Source organism: Neoarius graeffei, chromosome 4, assembly GCF_027579695.1.
Source record: "Neoarius graeffei isolate fNeoGra1 chromosome 4, fNeoGra1.pri, whole genome shotgun sequence".
Classification (NCBI taxonomy): Eukaryota; Metazoa; Chordata; class Actinopteri; order Siluriformes; family Ariidae; genus Neoarius; species Neoarius graeffei.
The window spans coordinates 111,107,767-111,129,469 of NC_083572.1; the positions used below are offsets into that span (position 1 = coordinate 111,107,767).

General features: G+C 38.7%; 1 protein-coding gene across 1 annotated transcript in view; it reads left to right on the forward strand.

Moving 5' to 3' along the window:
- LOC132885477 (gamma-aminobutyric acid receptor subunit gamma-3) overlaps positions 1-21,273 on the forward strand; it is a 397,526-nt gene extending 376,253 nt beyond the window's left edge. The window contains exons 7-9 of the mRNA XM_060920179.1: positions 14,019-14,224; positions 17,638-17,698; positions 21,032-21,273. Of these exons, the coding sequence (XP_060776162.1) occupies positions 14,019-14,224; positions 17,638-17,698; positions 21,032-21,273 (509 nt within the window). The remainder of the gene's footprint in view (positions 1-14,018; positions 14,225-17,637; positions 17,699-21,031) is intronic.
- The last annotated feature ends 430 nt before the right edge of the window (positions 21,274-21,703 follow it).

Genomic DNA, 21,703 nt, shown 5'->3' on the forward strand with positions numbered 1-21,703 from the left:
CACACACTAAATACAAATCAAAACCAAGGTCTTTTAATGATATAAAGTGTTATAAGTGCTACTTGTAAAGCATCATGTGAGAAATTAATGATGAATAACGAAAACAGGTCTAAAGTGGAATGATAAATAATTCTATCAGTGTGTTTCATGCTTTATGAATGCATTATAACATGTTATGTATGTATTTATAGGACGTTAGGTCTTCATATTATCATAACGTATGCATACATTCATAACATGTTATAACAGGTCTTGATTTTTAAACACTTTTTTTAATTATAAACATTCCTTTAAAGTGGAATGTATTATTATAAATCATGCTAATAATGTGTTTCATGCTTTATGAATGCATCATGACACATTATGAATAACATGTTATCTGTAGGTCATTATGCAGCTCATATGGCAGGTCTCAATTTTTTTTTTAAATTCACTGTAAACATTGCTCTAAGCAGTAATGCCTTTTTTTAATCAATCGTACAAACAATGCTTATAATGCTTTATGAACACATTATAACATTTTCTGGCTGAATCTATAGGCCATTATATATATATATGGTCTTCATAGACAGTGTTATTTAGGACAGGCCTCTGTTTGTAAATTCATTATAAGCCTTGTTCAGAACTCTAATGCCTTTCTTATAACTCATTCTAACAATGCTTGTGTTTATAGTAATATTTACAAGCCTATGTTTGTAATGCTTTATGAATGCATTATAGCATGTCATAAATCTATCATGGCAGGTCTCAATTTTGGAATTATATGCATTGCTATATACTATAATAACCTTTTATAAATCATTCTAACAATGTGTATAATGCTTTATTAATGCATTATAACATGTTATAAATGTATCTGTAGGCCATTATGCAGAACATATGGTAGGTCTCGATTTTTTAAAATTAATTGTTAACATTGCTCTAAACCATAATGCCTTTTATTTTTTAATCAATCATGCAAACAAAGAGATAATACATTCATAAAGCACTATAAACATGTTATGAATGTATCTATAGGGCATTATACATATGACCTTCATAGACAGTGTTAATTAGGAGAGGCCTCTGTTTTTAAATTCATTATAAACTTTGTTCAGAAGTCTAATAAATTATTCTAACAATGCTTATGTTTTTAATAATGTTTAGAAGGCTATGGTTATAATGCTTTATGAATGCATTAAAACATGTTATGAATGTATCTGTAGTATATGATGCAGTACATATGGCAGGTCTCTCGCACTCTCTTTCTCTCTCTCTTTATTCATTGTAAACATTACTCTAAACCATAACGCCTTTTTAAAATCAATCATAAACAATGCTTATAATACATTATGAATGCATTATAACATGTTATGACTGTATTATGGCAGGTCTCAATTTTTTTAATTATAAGAATTGATATATGCTATAATAGCATTTTATACATTATTTTAACATTGTCTATAATGCTTACTTACTATGAATGCATTATAACATGTTATGAATGTATCTGTAGGCCATTATACATACTGTATGGATTTCATAGACAGTGTTAATTAGGATAGGCCTCCATTTTTAAATTCATTATAAACTTCGTTCAGGACTAATGCTGTTTTATAACTCATTCTAATAATGCTTATGCTTGTAATAATGTTTAATGATATGATGATAATGCATTATGAATGCATTATAACATATTATGAATGTATCATGGTAGGTGTCTTTTTTAATTATAAGCATTGCTATATACTATAATAACTTTTTACACATATTTTAACATTGTCTATAATGCTTACTTATTATGAATGCATTATAACATGTTATGAATGCATCTGTAGGCCATTATATATACAGTATATATGGTCTTCATAGACAGTGTTAATTAGGACAGGCCTCCAATTTTAAGTTCATTATAAACTTTGTTCAGAACTCTAATGAATCATTCTAACAATGCTTACATTTGTAATAATGTTTATAATTATGTTATAATACTTTATGAATGCATTATAACGTTATGAATGTATCTGTAGGACATTTTGCAGTACATATGAATTCATTATAATGTTATGGCTGTATCATGACAGGTCTTCTTTTATTATAAGTATTGCTATATACTATAATAACATTTTATCAGGGCTTTGAACCGGTTCAAGGAACGAAAACGAAAACCGGGAACTTTTTCTATTTCACATGGAACAGAAACGAAACCAGAAACTTTATTATTTTTTATGTTCCGGAACAGAAACGCTTATTAAAAATAATGGTAACCGGTTAATACCGGTTTTTATTTCGTTCCTCAAAGTTTCTGTAGCCTACAAATAGTCATTCTTCTCCTGCGCAAGTTTCTATGACCCGCTGGGGTTCACTTCCTGTGTGACGTTCGCTGATTGAATGGAGAGAGCGGGAAGGTGGACTACTAGTGAATACTAGGTGAATTACTGAGTGTCTGAGCAAAGAAGAGTCTGAACGATGCAACCTCCCTATTGGCTGTTTATTGGTTGTTTGTAAAAATGTATCAGTTGTTGCCCTTCCCACGGGAATCATCGCGGGCTCGAGAGACGAGACCTGACGAGTTAGTTCGTTGGTAGCAGAACAAAATGTCTGGACACAAATCGGGTTTTCAGAAAAGGAAAGAAAATAAACGGAGGGTCGAAAATACAAAAAAGGAGGCAGAAAATGCAAAACGAGTTTTAAGGTAGGACAAATGGTTACTTTTTAAGGCAGCCCGCCGTGGCTGCAGGCTTTCAGTTGTGTCATTGAATGGTTCCTTTTCTGAGGCAGCCCGCCGTGGCTGCCTGCAGGCTTATTTATTATAGCCCATTTAGTTAAAATAGTTGATATAAAATGTTTATAGTTATAGTTATGTGATGGTTGTCCTGATTTAGACTGGTGTTTTTTTTGGGGGGGGGGAGGGGTTGCGCGATGTTGCACCCGGGTCCAGATTAGGGCAGAACCGGCCCTGGCTACATTTCAGGTGTAGTTTGTTTTATGTATGTATGTACTTGCATAGACGTGTACTTGGTCTTCCAATATGGCGCCTAACAAAATCTCGCGGCGCGGTGACGTCATGCGGTAGCCCTCTATAGGGCTTGACTAGCCTTTGGTAACACACTAAACGAATTCTCTTTCATTTTTGGCACTTTTTCTGTTTGTGTAGATGGGAAGACATACTGAGAATCCAAATCACCAACATTTGAAATAATAATTGTTTTGAATTATTTCTTGTCTTATTTAATGAAGGTTGTAATAGAATTAGCCTACATTTGGCTTAAGCTGGATGAGACAGAGACATAATTTTATAGCCATTTGTTAAACAGCTGACAGGGAACGTAATTAACCGTTCCGGGAACGAAATTTTTTTGTTCTAACCGGTTCGGGAACGTCTATTTAATGGTGGAACCCAAAACCGGAAACGTTAAAATTCCGTTTCTGTTCGGAACGAACCAATAGGAAAAAAATTCCGGTTCAAAGCCCTGCATTTTATTCATTATATTAACATTGTCTATAATGTCTTATGAATGCATTATAACATGTTATGAATGCATCTGTAGGCAATTATACATATGGTCTTCATAGACACTGTTAATTAGGACAGCCCTCTGTTTTTAAATTCATTATAAACCTTGTTCAGAACTTGAATGAATCATTCTAACAATGCTTATGTTCGTAATAATGTTTATAATGCTTTATGAATGCATTATAACATTTTACGAATGTATCTGTAGGACATTATGCAGTACATATGGCAGGTCTGTCTTTTTTTATTCATTGTAAGCATTACTCTAAACTGTAATGTCTTTTTTTTAAATGAATCATGAACAATGCTTATAATGCATTATGAATGCATGATAACATGTTATGAATGTATCATGGCAGGTCTCATTTTTTTAATTATAAGCATTGCTATGTACTAATAACTTTTTATGCATTATTTTAACATTGTCTGTAATGCTTACTACGGTAACTATGAATGCATTATAACATGTTATGAATGCATCTGTAGGTCATTATACACATGGTCTTCATAGACAGTGTTAATTAGGACAGGCCTCTGTTTTTAAGTTCATTATTAACTTTGTTCAAAGCTCTAAGAAATCATTCTAACAATGCTTACATTTGTAATAATGTTTATAATGCTTTATGAATGCATTATAACATGTTATGAATGTATCTGTAGGACATCATGCAGTACATACTGTATGTCTGGTCTCAATTTTTTTTAATTCATTGTAAACATTAAACCGTAATCCCTTTTTAAAAAATCAATCACAAACAATGTTTATAATGCTTTATGAATGCATTATAACATGTTCTGAATGTATCATAGCAGGTGTCATTTTTTTTAATCATAAGCATTGCTATATACTATGATAACATTTTATATATTGTATTAACATTGTCTATAATGCTTTATGAATGCATTATAACATGTTATGAATTCTTAGATTACTATACATATGGCCTAATGGAATGGAAAGTGTTAAAAGTGTTATGGAGGCCATTTATCTGTTGGATTTAATCTCTGGACATCTAAAAGGTGCCAGTAATCCATCAGCTTTAACACTCTCCCACTTTTCAGAATTAGCCAATGACCTTCCAGCGGCCTTTTTTTTTTTTTTTTGGGACTCGCCTCTTCTGTAAAATGGATGTGACAGAAAAGCCCTGCTGTGTGTTTTTTTTGTTTGTTTTGTTTTTTTTAAGATAAGAGGTTGTATAGGGGACAAAGTCCATCATATCCTGAGAAACCTAAATGGAAGTGAGGAGGACGAGTCCCTGGGTCTGTATCCTGTGCTGGGAAAGAGGAATAAAAACAGCAGGAAGGATAGTCAAGGAAGAAAAGAAGGATGGATACAATTAATCTGTCTGACAAAAGAAGTCATTATGCTTTCGGTGGGGGAGGAGGAACAGGCCAAAAAAAAAAAACAGATTTGTTTTACACACATCCAGGTTGATGAATGAAGTCCAAAAAGAAACGACAGGAGAAAGATGAGACTCAGAGATGCAGCAAAAGAAAGGTCACGCCAAGCAGGATACCGAGGCTTTCAGTCTATTACATGTGAAGCGGTTCAGGCGACATGCAATGAGGTTTTACGGCAGGGTAGGCTTGAGTTGATTGACGATGTTCATGGAAATACACTCACTTTATTAACCACATTCATATCATCGCCTTAAAATCCGCCTTTAATGTTTGATTGTGTTTTGCCTTTTTTATTTTGTCATTGTTTTTTTATTCTTCTTTGTATGTTTTTATTGATGTTTTTCTTTATTCTGTATGATTTTACTGTTATATTGACTTGCCCCTTGTAAAGTGTCTTTGAGCATTGTTAAAAGTGCTCTCTAAATAAAATGTATTATTATTATTAGGAACGGGCGGCACGGTGGTGTAGTGGTTAGTGCTGTCGCCTCACAGCAAGAAGGTCCTGGGTTTGAGCCCCGTGGCCGGCGAGGGCCTTTCTGTACGGAGTTTGCATGTTCTCCCCGTGTCCGCGTGGGTTTCCTCCGGGTGCTCCGGTTTCCCCCACAGTCCAAAGACATGCAGGTTAGGTTAACTGGTGACTCTAAATTGAGCGTAGGTGTGAATGTGAGTGTGAATGGTTGTCTGTGTCTATGTGTCAGCCCTGTGATGACCTGGCGACTTGTCCAGGGTGTACCCCGCCTTTCACCCGTAGTCAGCTGGGATAGGCTCCAGCTCGCCTGCGACCCTGTAGAACAGGATAAAGCGGCTACAGATAATGAGATGAGATGAGATGAGATGAGATTATTAGGAACACCCATACATACGTACAGTTATATTTTCTGCAGTTCTCTAATCAGCCGATCACTTGATGCATCAAATCACGCAGATACAAATCAAGAGCTTGAGTTAATGTTCACGATGTTCAAACATCAGAATGGGAAACATTGTGATCTCAATTTTTGTGTGACTTTCTTTCACTGTGGTATGGGTGTTGGTTTGAGCCAGATGGTTGTGGTGGTTTGAGTATTTCAGAAACTGCTGATCTCCTGGAGTTTTCACACACAACAGTCTCTAGAGTTTACACAGAATGGTGCAGAAAACAAAAAAACATCAAGTGAGTGAGCGACAGTTCTGTGGGTGGAAACAAACGCCTTGTTGATCAGAGAGGGTCAGAGGGAAATGGACAGATTGGAAGGATATAGTAACTCATATAATCACTCTTTATAACCGTGGTGAGCAGAAAAGCATCTCAGCATGCAACAGAAAACAGAAGAACACACTGGGTTCCACTCCTGCAGCCAAGAACAGGGATCTTAGAACCAACAACAAGTCCCTATTAAAGTTGCCGGGGAGTGGATATCAGCTGATATATGACTCTAAAGTAATGAGTAGTCTAATGCAAATAACTCAGTGTTACAAAATGTCATATTTCTTGAATTTAATATCGAGCAATTTTCATCCCAGATAATCAGAATAAGGCTTCATAAACGCTTATGTAGGTGTTATATTGCTAAATAACCTGCTAAACACTACCCTTTAGTAAGTAAGCTTGGAAATCTTTATAACACAACCAAGTGTCATTTGAATCAGTTCTATCAGCTTGTCTGTTATTGGAATAAATCGGTGTTACGTCGCATTATAACCTCATTAACATCACCTAACAAAACATAATACCCAAAACAGTGTTATAACACAACCAAGTGTCATTTGAATCAAATATAACTTCAAGCAGTTTTTATTTGACCTCAAGTTCAATGGACTGACCCTTTATAAATGTTTATGTAGGTATAATGTAGCCTAATAACCTAATAATCATTTACCTTTTTGTAAAATAGTTGAGGAAAAAAACGTAAAAAGTGTTCTCACACAAATGTATGCCATTTGCCTCAAATGTAACATCAAGCAGGTTTTATATAAACTGCTGCTCATTGGAATAAGCCTTTTTAAACGTTCATGTAGATGTTCTGAAGCCTAATAACCAAATAAACATTAGCCTTTGTAAAATGTTAGAAAAAAATCATCATTCATTCTTCTCGGAAAGTGTTATAGCACAACTAAGTGTTATTTGATATAAATATATGTAAATATCAATCAGTTTCCATGTGAATTTCATGTGAATTCATGGAATAAGTGCTTATAACTGTTTATGTAGGAGTTATGTACTCTGTTAGAAACAAATGAAAGTGTTATTGACGTAAAGTGTAATTCGACACTCATATGAAGTACAGTTAAAGCAGTTTTTATATCGAGTTATACTAGGATAATCCTTTATAAAGTCTGTGTAGGTATTATGTTGCATAATAAGCACTATCAGTTATTAAAATGTCACCATAAAACTATCTGGGAGCCTCTGAATGATGATGGGACACTTTATAGAACTTTTATTACAGTTTCGTGATTATCAGAGATAACCATTACTGTGTCAAAGTGTTATAAAGCAGATTTCCATGCTATGGCTTATCATAACATTCTGACAGCTTGGAAAGTGTTATAATGCGAATAAATGTCATTTGACTTAAACATGTGAAGCAGGTCACGTATTGAAATGTTTATATAGGTGTAATAATGTCTAGTAAGCACTAACCTGATTTAATGAGGTATCTGGCAGGCCAAACATCATGATGATGATGATGATGATGAGAGCACTTTATAGAACTTTTATTAGATTTCAGTGTCAGGTGTTATAACTTGTGTTATAACCTTCACTAAGACTACGTTCAGACTGCACCCTGAAACGACCCATATCCGATTTTTTTGCCCATATGCGACCTGTATCCGATTTGTTATTGACAGTCTGAACGACACAGATCCGATTTTTTCACATGCGACCCAGGCCGCTTGGATATGTGGTCCTAATTCCGATGCATATCCGTTATTTTCACATGCGACTGCAGTCTGACCGGACAGGTCGCATTCATGCGACCTACACGTCATCAACAAGAGACAAACGTCACTATTCTGCGTTGGCTAATCCCGCCTCTTTGGTGGAAAACAACAACATTTGTACAGTTTTCAGAATTTAAATAGACTTTTATAGAATTGATCAAGCTAATGGTGGATTTGGTAGGGACCTGGATGTTGATCTGTTAGCCTGATTAAATAAAACAGTTTCTATAACTGATTTATAACTTAAACCATCCTGTATTACAAGATTATAAGATTGTTCTGGAAATTTCCAGTAATTTGACACCTTCGGTCTCATTACTCTGCTGTTAATCAGATTATTGTGTGAGTTCCGCCGCCGCCACAAAAACCACATCGCCAGGTCTCGCCTCATCTCCATCGCAAACTGCACTGGTGTTTCTGCACCTTGAGCCAGCGCTGAGAGAAGTTGCAGAATTCAGCTGGCTATAAACAATCTAAATAAATATTTATAAAAATGTAGAAAAAGTTTATTAATATGACGAAATAAATACGTGCAAATTATTAAGCCTGAATTAAGAGTTTGGTAATACAGCGGCCGTATCCCAAATGACTGCCTACTGAAGCTCGAGTGCACTAGATAGAGTTTAAAATCCATTACTTCCTAGTAACATGTAGTGCACTTATATAGAAATTAGAGACATTTAGGAGTCAACCCTCGTTACCAGGCTACACGTTTTCATTTCAGTTCAGAAACAAAAACACACACGAGACCTCACACTTTAACACTAACCAGATAATTAAACAAACAAACAAAAAAAGAAATCATTAAACATGAAGAGTGCGCTTTTTTTTGTTTACGTATTACGTAGATGTGCTTATTACGTGTCAATTTGCGCATGCGGGACACTTTTGGGTCGTTTTCCGTTCATATTGGAGATCGCATACAAGTCTCATATAATTGGTAATGTGAACGGCTTAACAAAAAAATCAGATTTCACAACAAATCGGATATGGGTCGTTTCAGGTTGCAGTCTGAACGTAGTGCATGTCACAGTGTTATAACACAAATTAGTCAACCTGGAAACAACTCAAATGTAATGACATGCAGGTTTGGTAGCACTTTTTTTAATGAAGGCCATATGAATTATGATCTACGAATGCTATCATAGCATGTTATAATCCATTCATAAGGCACATGAATGGCTGGGGGAATTGTCCGGATTCGAACTCTGAGTATTTTTGAATACTTTTCGGTTACACCTCTCCTTGAGCTGCTGTAACAAGCAAGTCACTGGAATCATGATCACTCTTTTCTTTCTCCACCTCCATAAACCCCAGTTGTGTGTGATGGGATGGGCTAGTGTTGGCACTAAGTGCCTCTCTGAATTACGCTGTATTGCGGAAATGCGTTCCAACGAGCTTTTTTTCTCGCCCAGAAATGCAGTCGGCTCTCTGACAAAGTGCCAGTGCATTAAGAAGAGGCAGGTTAAGCTAATCACGGTGACCAGCAGTGACACAGATCAGAGGATAGAAGGACGAAACAAACAGCAGACTGAAATAGATGTGGCTTGCTTGTTTCCATGGAAACCTCTGGAAAACAGTGGGGCAGTCAGTGGGGTTCGGTGGCATCTCTGATAGAGAGTGAAGCTCGGAGCGTGAATGTGAAAGAGCTAGCCTGGGTGTGTGTGTGTGTGTGTGGTGTTTTCAGTTTGAAGCGACTAGAAACATCAAGTCATCATAGCCAAAATTGGTTGGTCAGAAGGTTGCTACAGATGTATGACCACTTCCTTGTTTGACTTTTGGAAGTGGGAGTGGGGACTCCTCCCTCTTTACGCAGACCAGAACAATCCAGTGCTCCATTAAAGTCAACAGTCCATGGAGTTTACCAAACATTGGCCATTATTTCTCTCTGAGGGAAAGGGTTCATGATATTTGAAGGAATTTACAGCATATTCCCAGCTCCCCAGTTCTCCAGTTCCCTGTGATAGAGCCCTGCACTCCCGCGGGACTTGCGGGACTCGCCGCAAAGCAGTGCGGCGCGGGACAAATTTTGAAAGCTCATTGCGGGCGCGGGCGGGACCGGAAGTGCACATATGCACGCGGGAGCGGGAGTGCACATATGCGGCGTGGGTGGGAGCGGTGATAAGCTGCAGTCCCGCTAACTAAAAACGTGCTTGAAATAAAATTTATAAATTATTAATTTATGTCTATCATATATAATTTGTGCTGGATATTTTATTTGGCATTAATAAAAAGATTTTAAGATGCCTAAATTTGCAGAGAAAGTCAGATTGAGTGAGAAATGGCATCTTAAACTTGCCATTGATCACTCTAATGACTCGCAGTTCACACCCAGCTAGCAAGAGAACCACGAGTGAATTGATTTACTTGTTGCGTTAGTCTACAACTCTAATCAGAGAGACAGGTTACACAGTGACGGTAGGCTTGACTCAATGCTATCCCAGAAATCCTTCCTGTAATATGCAAATTTGTCTGTCCAATCAGAGGCAGCCAAATTTGCATATTACAGGAAGGATTTCTGGGATAGCTTTGAGTCAAGCCTACCGTCACTGTGTAACATGTCTCTCTGATTAAAGTTGTAGACTAACGCAAGCAGTAAATCAATTCACTTCTTTTACTAGCTCTACTTTGCAATAATAATTAAAAAAAAAAAACACAACATTGGTACAAAGCAAGCCCATTCACTTTTTTATGCTGATCAGAGAATTACAATGGTTTCTCATGTGATAAAAATTTGCGATTAAATATTTTAATCGTTTGACAGCACTAATTATTATTATTAGAGATACTACATGCTGAATTCAGAAACAAGGTAAACAATAACAAACGTGAGCTGTAGATATTTATGCTCAAATCCACTCAAAGTAGGGGGCGGGGCACCATCACGCTGTGTCAAGACAAGAACTTTCCTGAGAAATAACGCGAACGTCTGCATCATGCGGGATTTGCGGGCGGGAGCGGGACTGAAAATCATAATTTTTTTGTGGGCGCGGGCGGGAGCGGGACTGAAAAATCCGACCCGCGCAGACCTCTACCCTGTGAGACCACAACGGTACAGATGACTTGCAACCACGTGATCAAAATGTGCTACGTCATGAGCATCCACCATGATGGTGGATATACAAAGCAACTGGGATGGCAGCTGCTGAAAGCGTGTCTGTAAGCAATGCTGAATTTTCTCAGTATTACCACAATTTGAACAATCAAGGCAAGATTCGATACAAAGAGAAGATAGATACGTGTGGTTTTGACCGATATTCTTTTAAAAAAGTCAGACTTTTCTGAAGATAAGACGCTTCTATCGACCATCGAGTACCCAGATATCGTGTTCTATCTGGTTTGGCTGCTGAAGAATCAAGTCCGACCTTGGACAAAATGTAGCCCGTTTTCTGAGTGGGCGCCCAGTCTGGATTGTTTCTATCGTATAATTTTGCTGGCGCTCCTAGAAGCGAAATGTTAATACACGTGTTAAAATTATAACAACGACTGAGTGAACCACAACAAGAGAGCGCTTATTTTATAGCAAAATTCTAGCAACATGAAATAAAATTCTTCCATGATATTATTGAGAAAGCTTTTGAACCTGACCTGAGAGAAAATGATTCCTGCAAACACGAGCTGTTTTGGTTTTAGCCTCTGTTAGATCAGCCCTGCCGATGAGTTTTCAGCCGCGCTCGTCTCCTCTCCGTACTGAGCCTCAGAGTTTCCTTGCCCTCTTTCCGAATCACAGACAGAACTCTAAAAATTCGGAACATGCCACGGTCATGAGTACAGCACAAAGATATGGCAGAGCTAAAAGAACGCTTAAAGCAGTGGAAAAACAAAGAGAGTTGCACACGCGTGACTATGTTTTGTATGGAATGTTGCTTGACCGCGCATTTGTATATCCATCAACATGGCCGACATCTGGGTTTCTATTTTGCTTTCGCGTCACTTGCAAGTCAAGGATAGAGGCTTTGCATGGTCACATGACCCCCAAAGCAACGGTAACTACGCCGCCATGACAGGAAGCAGGTTAAAACAAAATGGCGACAAGACAGACAGAACACATACCTTCTCCCTGAAATATCGTGATTCTTTTGGTCCTGAAGAGCATAAAAATTACAAAAAAACCCCTTTATCAGTAATATCGATCCCTACAATGTCTCAAATCTTTTTTTTTTTTAATGTCCAGCTTGGTAAGCTGTATCTTTGTAGGTAAAGCAACAGAAAATGTGAAGATTGTAATTGAAAAGGTTGGTATTTCTGAGCGATTGCTTTGTTTATTCTATCCACATTCACTGGATATGAGCAATTGCGTGCTCTGATTGGCTACTCTACTACTAGGATACCAATTCATATACCATGAGTAGAGAAAAACAAAATGGTGGAGTGTGTTGCTGAACCAACCGAGGACGAAATAAAAACTCGACTTGAAAACAAAATCCCCAAAATTGTTATCAGATATTTAAAAGAAACAGAAATAGCGAAAAGAATATTTTTTTGTTGTTTTTTTCCCCCCAGTATCTCCTGTTTCACACTCCAGTCCAGTCAGTGGTGGTAATGCACCTTTAAGTTGGTTTGCCAACCACCAAAAAACCCTAAAGAAGAAAAATAAGAAAACCCCAAAATATACAACTCCCCCCCCCAAAAAAAAAAAAAATATTGAATAAAAGTATTTGAAGGTATTTTTTTTCAAGGATTATTATTATTGCATTTTTCACAAATTGTTCCTGTCATTTTGCCGGTTTGTTTACATTCTAAGCGGAAATTATTTTGTCGGCCATTTTGTATAAAGTTTTTATTTATCGAATTTGCAAAACAAGTAATGTTCTTATGTTCGAATTAATGTTTTCATTTTTACAAGAACAACTTATCCAGAGGGACTTGTGGGTAGCCCTTGGATTTTGATGGGGTTTTCCAGAAGGAGATATTCATGTCCAATGTAAAGCTGTAAGTTTTCTGGCATCTTCATGACACAGGAGTTTACATGTTTTGTTGTTTTAACTCGGAGAGAGAAAAAAAAGAGATGCTGGGGAGGGAACAGCTGTTTACTGATGGCATTTAATAACTAGATAGAGACTGTGACTAAAGTCACAGTAATTTGTGCTAGCTATTACAAACCAGGATGCCTGATCACCGAACCCTATAGATCTGGAATGGTAAGAGACAGAGAATGACGCATAGTGAGGAAAAAAGCCTGTTTTTTCATGGATCATTCTGGTTCAGTGATCCAGATCAGCACCAAAAGTCATAGCAACATAGTTCAGCCCAGAAGGATTCTTCATGTGAAATTTGGTGATGATTGGTTGAAAACTGAGGGAGAAATAGTATCCTAAAAGCATAATAATAATAATAATAATAATAATAATAATAATAATACAGTAGAAAGGTCCTGAGTGAGAGTAATAATTTTCACCAGTGCTGCTTGTGCAAATTAATAAACAGATAAACAGTATAATGTGTATTTCTGTAATAAATTTCCATTTTGTAACAATTGGGAAATTACTGCAGAACAAGAGTAATAAAACACTGAGACGTGCTGTTATAGAAAACTAATTTAAAACAGCAAGTCAGTGTTGCGAATGCACGGAATGATTTTTTTAGCTGATCCGGCCATAGGCCAGGCCAGATGACCTGATGCGATCACATGTCCCTCCATTGTCCATCATCATCTGTCATCATCGTCTGTCCACAATTTACAAAAATCGCTACTTCTCCTACAGGATTGATCGGATTTCGATCAAATCCCCATACAATGTTCCCCAGGTGGGTGTGCATAAAAATTATCAAGACGGTGGCGCCACCTGTCATATTTACGATTTTATGGGCATCTGAAATTTTTGGGTGACTCGTCACATTAAACGCTACTTTTCATGAACTGCTGGGACGTTTTCACTGAAACTCACCCAGAAGACTCTAAAGACATATTCCAGCAAGAGTTGTTCAACAGGTGGTGCCACCTGCCATGGCTGAGGCTACGGCGGGGTCATGTGCAATTTCACGAAAATCGCTGCTCCTCCCACAGGATTGATCAGATTTCAAACTCGCACACAACAACAGTGGGTGGTATGAGCTCCAGACTCATTGAGGTTTTTTTTTTAAACCACATACAGGGTGTCAGCACGAGATAGCAACATGCCTGGAGTTTGCTTGTCTCACACTACAGATTCCCATCATGCATCTCAATCAGAATTTGTTTGTCTTTTCCACACAGGAATCACCACAGTGTTAACCATGACCACGCTGAGCACAGTGGCCAGAACATCGTTACCCAGAGTCTCATACGTCACCGCCATGGACCTCTTCGTGACCGTCTGTTTCCTCTTTGTCTTTGCGGCTCTCATGGAGTATGCAACACTCAACTATTACTCGTACAGTGTTCGCAGGCCGATCTGTAACAAGACGAAAAGACCGGTAAGGGCTTCCCATCTCTACTACAACAGGCTCTACGATGTTTTCGTTATAGAGCCAGTGTGTAACATCGATCCATCTGCTGTTTGCAAAATGAATTGTGATTGCATTGATTGCTCTAACTGAGCCCACTCAACATACTAGATTTAGAAGGTTCTATCTGGGTTAAGGGCCATTTAAAAACCATTAAACTTCTCATATTCCAGCGAGAAAAATATTAAAATCCTGAAAGTGAAGTTTGCTTCAAATTTACATTATAGAAATTCTGAGGCATTTAGAAAGTGGATTTTTGAAAAGTAGCCAAAAATAGATACAAACCTCATTATTGTTTAAACTCAATTACTGTTTGGTTTTTAAAAGGCTCTATCTGTCCATTTCCTTGTACACAACCTCTTATTCCCATTAAATAACTAATGGATGGTAATAAGTTCAGCAGAGAAAGACATTTGGAGCATTGAAAGACCACATTATGGTTTACATGTGCTTTTTAGTCGGTGTTAGTTTTCTGCTAGCTGACCTTCAGTCCCTTTCACGGGAAGGTCTGGTGTATTGAGCGTATTAAGCTTACTGTATAGCTAGCGAATGCCAGTAATATTTACTGCTAATGTTATCTGACGTTAGCTGCAGTGTTAGCTTTCTGCTGGAATACAGTGTCTTGCAAAAGTATTCATCCCCCTTGTGTTTGTCCTGGGGTGGGTTTCCCAAAAGCCTCTTAAAGCTAAGAGCATCTTAACTAGGAGAGAGAGAGTGTTCACTGTGATGCTCGCTCTACCATTTAATGATTATCTTTGTGCTACAATGCTTTTGGGAAACCCACCCCAGTTTTGTTGCATTACAAGCTGGAATTAAAATGGATTTTTGGGGCGTTAGCACCATTTGATTTACACAACATGCCTACCACTTTAAAGGTGCACATCATTTTTTTTTTTTGTGACACAAACAATAATTAAGATAAAAAAAAAAAACAGAAATCTGGAGTGTGCATAAGTATTCACCCCCTTTTGTATGAAACCCCTAATAAGAGCTGGTCCAACCAATTCACTTCATAAGTCACATAATTAGTTGATTAAAATCCAGCTGTGTGCAATCAAAGTGTCACATGATCTGTCACATGATGTCTGTATAAATCACCCTGTTCTGGAAGGACCCTGACTCTGCAACACTACTAAGCAAGCAACATGAAAACCAAGGAGCCTCCAAACAGGTCAGAGACAAAGTTGTGGAGAAGTATAGATCAGGGTTGGGTTATAAAAAATATTCCAAACTTTGAATATCCCACAGAGCTCCATTAAACCCATTATAGCAAAATGGAAAGAATATGGCACCACTACAAACCTGACAAGAGAAGGCCCCGCCCACTAAAACTCACAGACCGGGCAAGGGGGGCATTAATCAGAGATGCGACAAAGATTATTATACAACTCACCTTTTTGTAGATGTAAATGAATATAAATGTGAGGCATTAATTTGAAGTGGAAATAATTACAGATTTACTGCTGCTGTCTCCAGCTGTCCCATCATGATGCATTTGCATACATTAAATCCAAAGATAACACTGAAGGAGCTGCAAAGATCCACAGTGGAGATGGGAGAATCTGTCCATAGGACCACTTTAAGCCGTACAATCCACAGAGTGGGTGTGGCTTTATGGAAGAGTGGCCAGAAAAATGCCATTGCATAAAGAAACAAATAAGAAAACATGTTTGGAGTTTGCCCAACAGCATGTGGCAGACTCCCTAAACACATGGAAAAAGATTTTCTGGTCAAATGAGACTAAAATTGATCTTTTTGGCCATCATGGGAAACGCCATGTGTGGCTCAAACCCAACACCCTGAGAACACCATTCCTACAGTGAAGCATGGTGGTGGCAGCATCATGCTGTGGGGATGTTTTTCATCTGCAGGGACAGGAAAGCTGGTCAGGACTGAAGGAAAGATGGATGGCACTAAATACAGGGCAATTCTGGAGGAAAACCTGTTTGAGTCGGCCAGAGGTTTGAGACTGGGACGAAGGTTCATGTTCCAGCAGGACAATGACCCTAAACATACTGCTAAAGCTACACTGGAGTGGTTTAAAGGGAAATATTTACATGTCTTGGAATGGCCTAGTCAAAGCCCAGACCTCAATTCAATTGAGAATCTAATCTGTGGCATAACTTGAAGATTGCTGTACACCAACACAACCCGTCTAACTTGAAGGAATTGGAGCAGTTTTGCCTTGAGGAATGGGGAAATTCCCAGGGGCTAGATGTGCTCAGCTAATAGAGACATACCCCAAGAGACTTGAAGCTGGAATTGCACCAAAAGGTGGCTTTACAAAATATTGACTTTGGGGGGTGAATACCTATGCACACTCCAGATTTCTGTGGGGGTTTTTTTCCCTCATCTTAATTATTGTTTGTGTCACACATGCAAAAAAAAAAGTGCACCTTTAAAGTGGTCGGCATGTTGTGTAAATCAAATGGTGCTAACCCCCCAAAAAATCCATTTTAATTCCAGCTTGTAATGCGACAAAACAGGACAAACACCAAGGGGGATGAATACTTTTGCAAGACACTGTATATGTAGAACATTTACATCTGAGGTTTCATGTTTATTTTTCTCTGTCAGACTGTAAATAGAACATGGATGTTGATTGGACAAGGTCACCTGGGTTGTGTTCATCCTGGATGATGATTGACTGGAAGATAGAACCTTATAAAACTAAGTTCATCTCTGAGTTTGAAGAGATTTTTTTTTCTTTTTCAAATATTACACCAAAAAAATGTTTAAAAATGAAAAAATAACATCACATGAGAATAAATTATGTCCAACTACTTAAGTTTAGGTGGTTAGCTCATCTCTGACCAAAAATCCAGATAGAATCATATAACACTGAGGTTGTCATGTGCCTGGTGTTATGGTGGACTTTCAGGAAACTGAGATGCTGACAAACTCGACCTGGAGATCATTTGCAGGATGGTTACAAACTACACCTTTAATATTATAGTACCTTCCTGCCCTTATGCGAATACATCATGATGGGACAGCTGGAGACAGCAGCAGTAAATCTGTAATTATTCCCACTTCAAATTAATGCCTCAGATTTCTATTCATTTACATCTACAAAGAGGTGAGTTGTATAATAATCTTTGATTGCAATTTGCATTAAATGAATCCTGAACACAAGGCTAAGTATCATTTCAACAAACCTGAATATTATAGATGCTGGGAGAACTGTTGGTAAAACTTTATTTGAACCAACTTGGGCCTTCATAACACACTCTGCCTCAATTTTTTTTTTATAAAACTATGCTGGAGGAATTATAAAATGTTGATGTGCTCTGTTACCAAGAGCTCAGACAAACAGTGATCCCTATAAACCCCCATGAAGATTATAATAAAGGTAGACCAAAAACTGCCTGGATTAGGTTCACCTGGAGCCATGTCTGGGAGCAGTGCCCACAGGTGAGTCCCTGGTGATCAGGCCAACCACATCAACCAGTTGGGCTTAGTATAACACTGTGGCATCTTCTGATCTTCCCGCTTAAAATAAAGGGGTAGTAGACAAGTCCAGTTCCAGTCAGGAGGCAAACAGGTTTCTTGACACAAGGGACCTCGGAATTGGAGGATAGATTATATAATACATAGTACAAGCTTGGGAAAACAAACATCCTGACCATCAAGTTGTCTCTTCAATACTTCAAAGTTTCCATTGATCCCAGGTTCCCAGCCCTCGTCCTGCAAGTTTTAATGTTTTCCCTGCTCTAACACACCTTATTCAACTAACAAGTGAATTAAAGTGGGTATGTTAGAGGAGGGTAAACCCTAAAATGTGCAGGTTAAAGGAGTTCTCCAGGGCCAGGATTGGCAACCTGTGCCATAGGAGATCCGTGAATCTGAACCCAAGTAGGAGGTAAATGTTCTTAGACTTCTGTGCAAGTCAAGGACTGTCAATACCAAACAGTTTGTTCAAACACAAGGTTGCTGATAAGCATATTTAGTACTAGAGCACCTTGAGACAAAGGTCAGTAATTGATTTCTGGTGGTGGGGTGGATTCTTTGGATGGGTGATGGACAGATTTACCTGATAAACCCAGGAGAGCCTATAGAGATCTTGCAGTCACGTGACCGGAAAGTACACAGCCTCCATCTTGTCGGTAAAAAACACCGCTGAATACTGCTGCACTCGTGTACAGAATGGATCAATTTCAACTGACGGACTACACGGCTCATTTTTCTAATGAACAGATAACTAGATATATGTCTAAAATAAACGACCTACAGATTAGTGACCCTTATGGCTTACCGGACGGAGTTTTCACGACCGGATTTTGAACTGCCAGCGGAATACCCAGACATGTATAATTACCTCATTAACTTTCCCTTGCTGTTCAGTGGTGAAGCACTGCGTGCTTATAAATCTCTGGACAGTTATCTTTACAGAAATTCAGGATTTGTCAGCTACTCAGATGTGGCATCTTGTAAACAAGAATCCTCATTGGATGGGTAAGTCACTTAAGTATCGAGTATAGCACTGACCAGCCGATTATAGAATAGAATAAGGTAATTCCAGCTGTAATTCCAAATCGTCCGTGTTGTTTACCATGGATCTGGCGTTGGAGAGATAGAGGCTTAGCAGTGGAGGTTTGAGTAGCTGTTTTCTGAGCTTAGTCAACAGGCCGGCTCTGCAGCCTCGCTTTTGCTTCCGCTCCCGGCGCCGCCTCCTTCGCTTTGCTTCTGATAACAATCCACGGAGACCCCGCTGGTCTTGCTATCTCGTCCGGAATGTTGTGCATGCGATGGAAATCGCTACAAACCGTCATTTTCTGCTGGAAACCAATGTCCAGTAAGTCCATACAGTTGTAGTGGATATTGAAGTCCGGTACAGACGAACAACACGCAAAAATACACACAAAAAACAAAAAACGTGCACAGGTAGGGAGAGCTTGTAGCCGCAGCCATTGTAGTAGAATTGTATATAGTAGGGTTTTCCAGAAGAAAAGGTAGAAGTAAAACCAGAAGTAGAAGCAGAAGTAGAAGGCGGAAATATGGCGTTTGACCGACAAGATGGCGTCTGTCACAATCTGGATCGGCTGTGACGTCACATGCAAGTGCTCCATTGGGTTGCATATGTACAACAAGACATAGGCTTTTGTGAGAGATGTATTTTCTTCCAGTATGGTGACTGCAGGATGCATATTGCCAAATCTGTGGGTGATTTGGTTTACAAAGCTGATGAAACACTTTGACTATCCTCCAAAATTATCAGACCTCACTCCTATAGAAATCTTCCAGGATTAATTAGAACAGCAAATAAGCACCATGAACAAGGAATGAATTAAATGTCTTATATACAGTACTGTGCAAAAGTCTTAGGCCCCCATTTTTTTTTTCATACAAACTTTGTTATAGATTTCTATTTTATGACTTCTACATTATCAAGTCAAAACATTACAAAAACATTTTAGAGTTCCAAACATTCATTTTCCAGCACAAATAATGATAATCAAGGCCTCTTCCTTCATCTAATGTGATCTTGTAAGTTTCAGCCTAAGCCTTTTATGAACCCTTGGCCATTGCTTTATAAAATATTTATGCAATGTGCTATGGAGGCTCCCCAAATAAAGTGTTACCAAACTGTGAATACAGCTATACTATACTATAAGGCTGACCTCAGATTTATTTCAGTTTGCTTTAGTAGTAGGAGCAAAGCCTCAGCATTCTTCTGGGAACCCGAATTGTTCAGATATACCAAACTGGTGTTTGTGGGTTAGGTTTAGTAATTTTCTCTGTAAAAGATAGAACAATACTCTACATACAGTACAGTAATTTTGTGCTTGTAATTCTTTGTTCTTCATCTCTCAGTACCATATTCACAGTGTAGCCGCTTCATCTGGTCCATACCCTATAGCTAAACTCCTTGAGCCTTTTATCAGGTCCATCTTTCTGCATAATGTATTGGCCCCTTCTGCCTCTTCCATCAGCAAAAGAGATCACTGCAAGGCCATCAATGAGAAGATAGAATATGGGGATTTGTGGTTGGTGGACTGTGTAGGAAACTAGTGAAAATCCAAAACACCAACAACACTTTGAACTTGATCCACTTGTACTAGCACAGTACACAAAACCATGTCAATCTCACTGGTATGTGCAGCTAATAAAGTAGCCAGAGGGTGTGGCTACCTGGTAAGTGGAGATTAAGTCCATCCATCCATCCATCCATCCATCCATCCATCCATCCATCCATCCATCCATTACCACTTATCCTGTGCAGGGTCGCAGGCAAGCTGGAGCCTATCCCAGCTGACTATGGGCGAGAGGTGGGGTACACCCTGGACAAGTCACCAGGTCATTGCAGGGTTGACACATAGAGACAAACAACCACCTGTTGTTTAATGTCGTCTACTGTGTGTGTGTGGTGTGCTGCCATGAAATGGTGTCTCGTTCAGGGTGTGTTCTGGCCTCACACCAAGTATTCCTGGGATAGGCTCCAGATCCACTGTGATGCTGACCAGATGTTGAAGAAAGACTGAATGAATGATGGATAAATGTTATGAATGTTACTGAACACACACCATCACGAAAAGTACCTTAGTGTAACGTTCAAGAGGGTACACCCATTACTTATTCCCAGGCTCCACAAACCCTGCACTGACAAAAATGGGGTTTTAATTCAAAACATGTCTTATGCCTTATAAACAGATAATTATTTCCTGAGTTTATTAGGCCAAGTTATGGTTCTGTTATCACAAAACATGCACTAATTATTAAGTGAGAATTCTGTATTGGTCTTACAGAACTACTCAGTGTTGGACGTGGGACCTCCTCCTACAGTCATCGCTCTGAACAACTCTATGTACTGGCAGGAATTTGATGACGCCTGTCTATACGAGTGCCTGGATGGAAAAGACTGCCAGAGCTTCTTCTGCTGCTACGAGGAATGCAAAGGAGGGGCCTGGAGAAAGGGCAGAGTCCACATAGACATCTTGGAACTGGACGCATACTCGCGTGTCTTCTTTCCCACCTCTTTCTTGTTGTTTAATGTCGTCTACTGGGTAGGCTACCTCTATCTTTAGCAATCCACCCATTTCCTTTTCAAAGATGCAGAGGACTTGACTTGGCCAGCCAGGACAATGATTGCACCAAGACTTTCTAAGGTACAGTCAAAAAGAATGGGAACTCCGTTCAGTCAAAGACCTTTCCAATAGGTTGGGAAACATTTTAAAAAATCACTTTGCCATAACAAAGTTACAAGCAGATCCTTTCCAAGTCCTTAAGCTAAGGAGTCCGGCTCTTTCTACACAGTCGGAAGTCCACAGGCTTTTTGTCTGGTAGAATTTATCTGCCAGAAATCTTTGCCTTTGTTATTCAGGTACCAAGGAAAAAAGTTCACTTTTGACAGAAGCGTGATGTTTTTGACGAGAAAGTCACAGTACAAGAGGATAAATCTGCTCCGATGGTTGGGGTTGGAAAGCCTCGCACAGCATACAACCCCATGACATACCA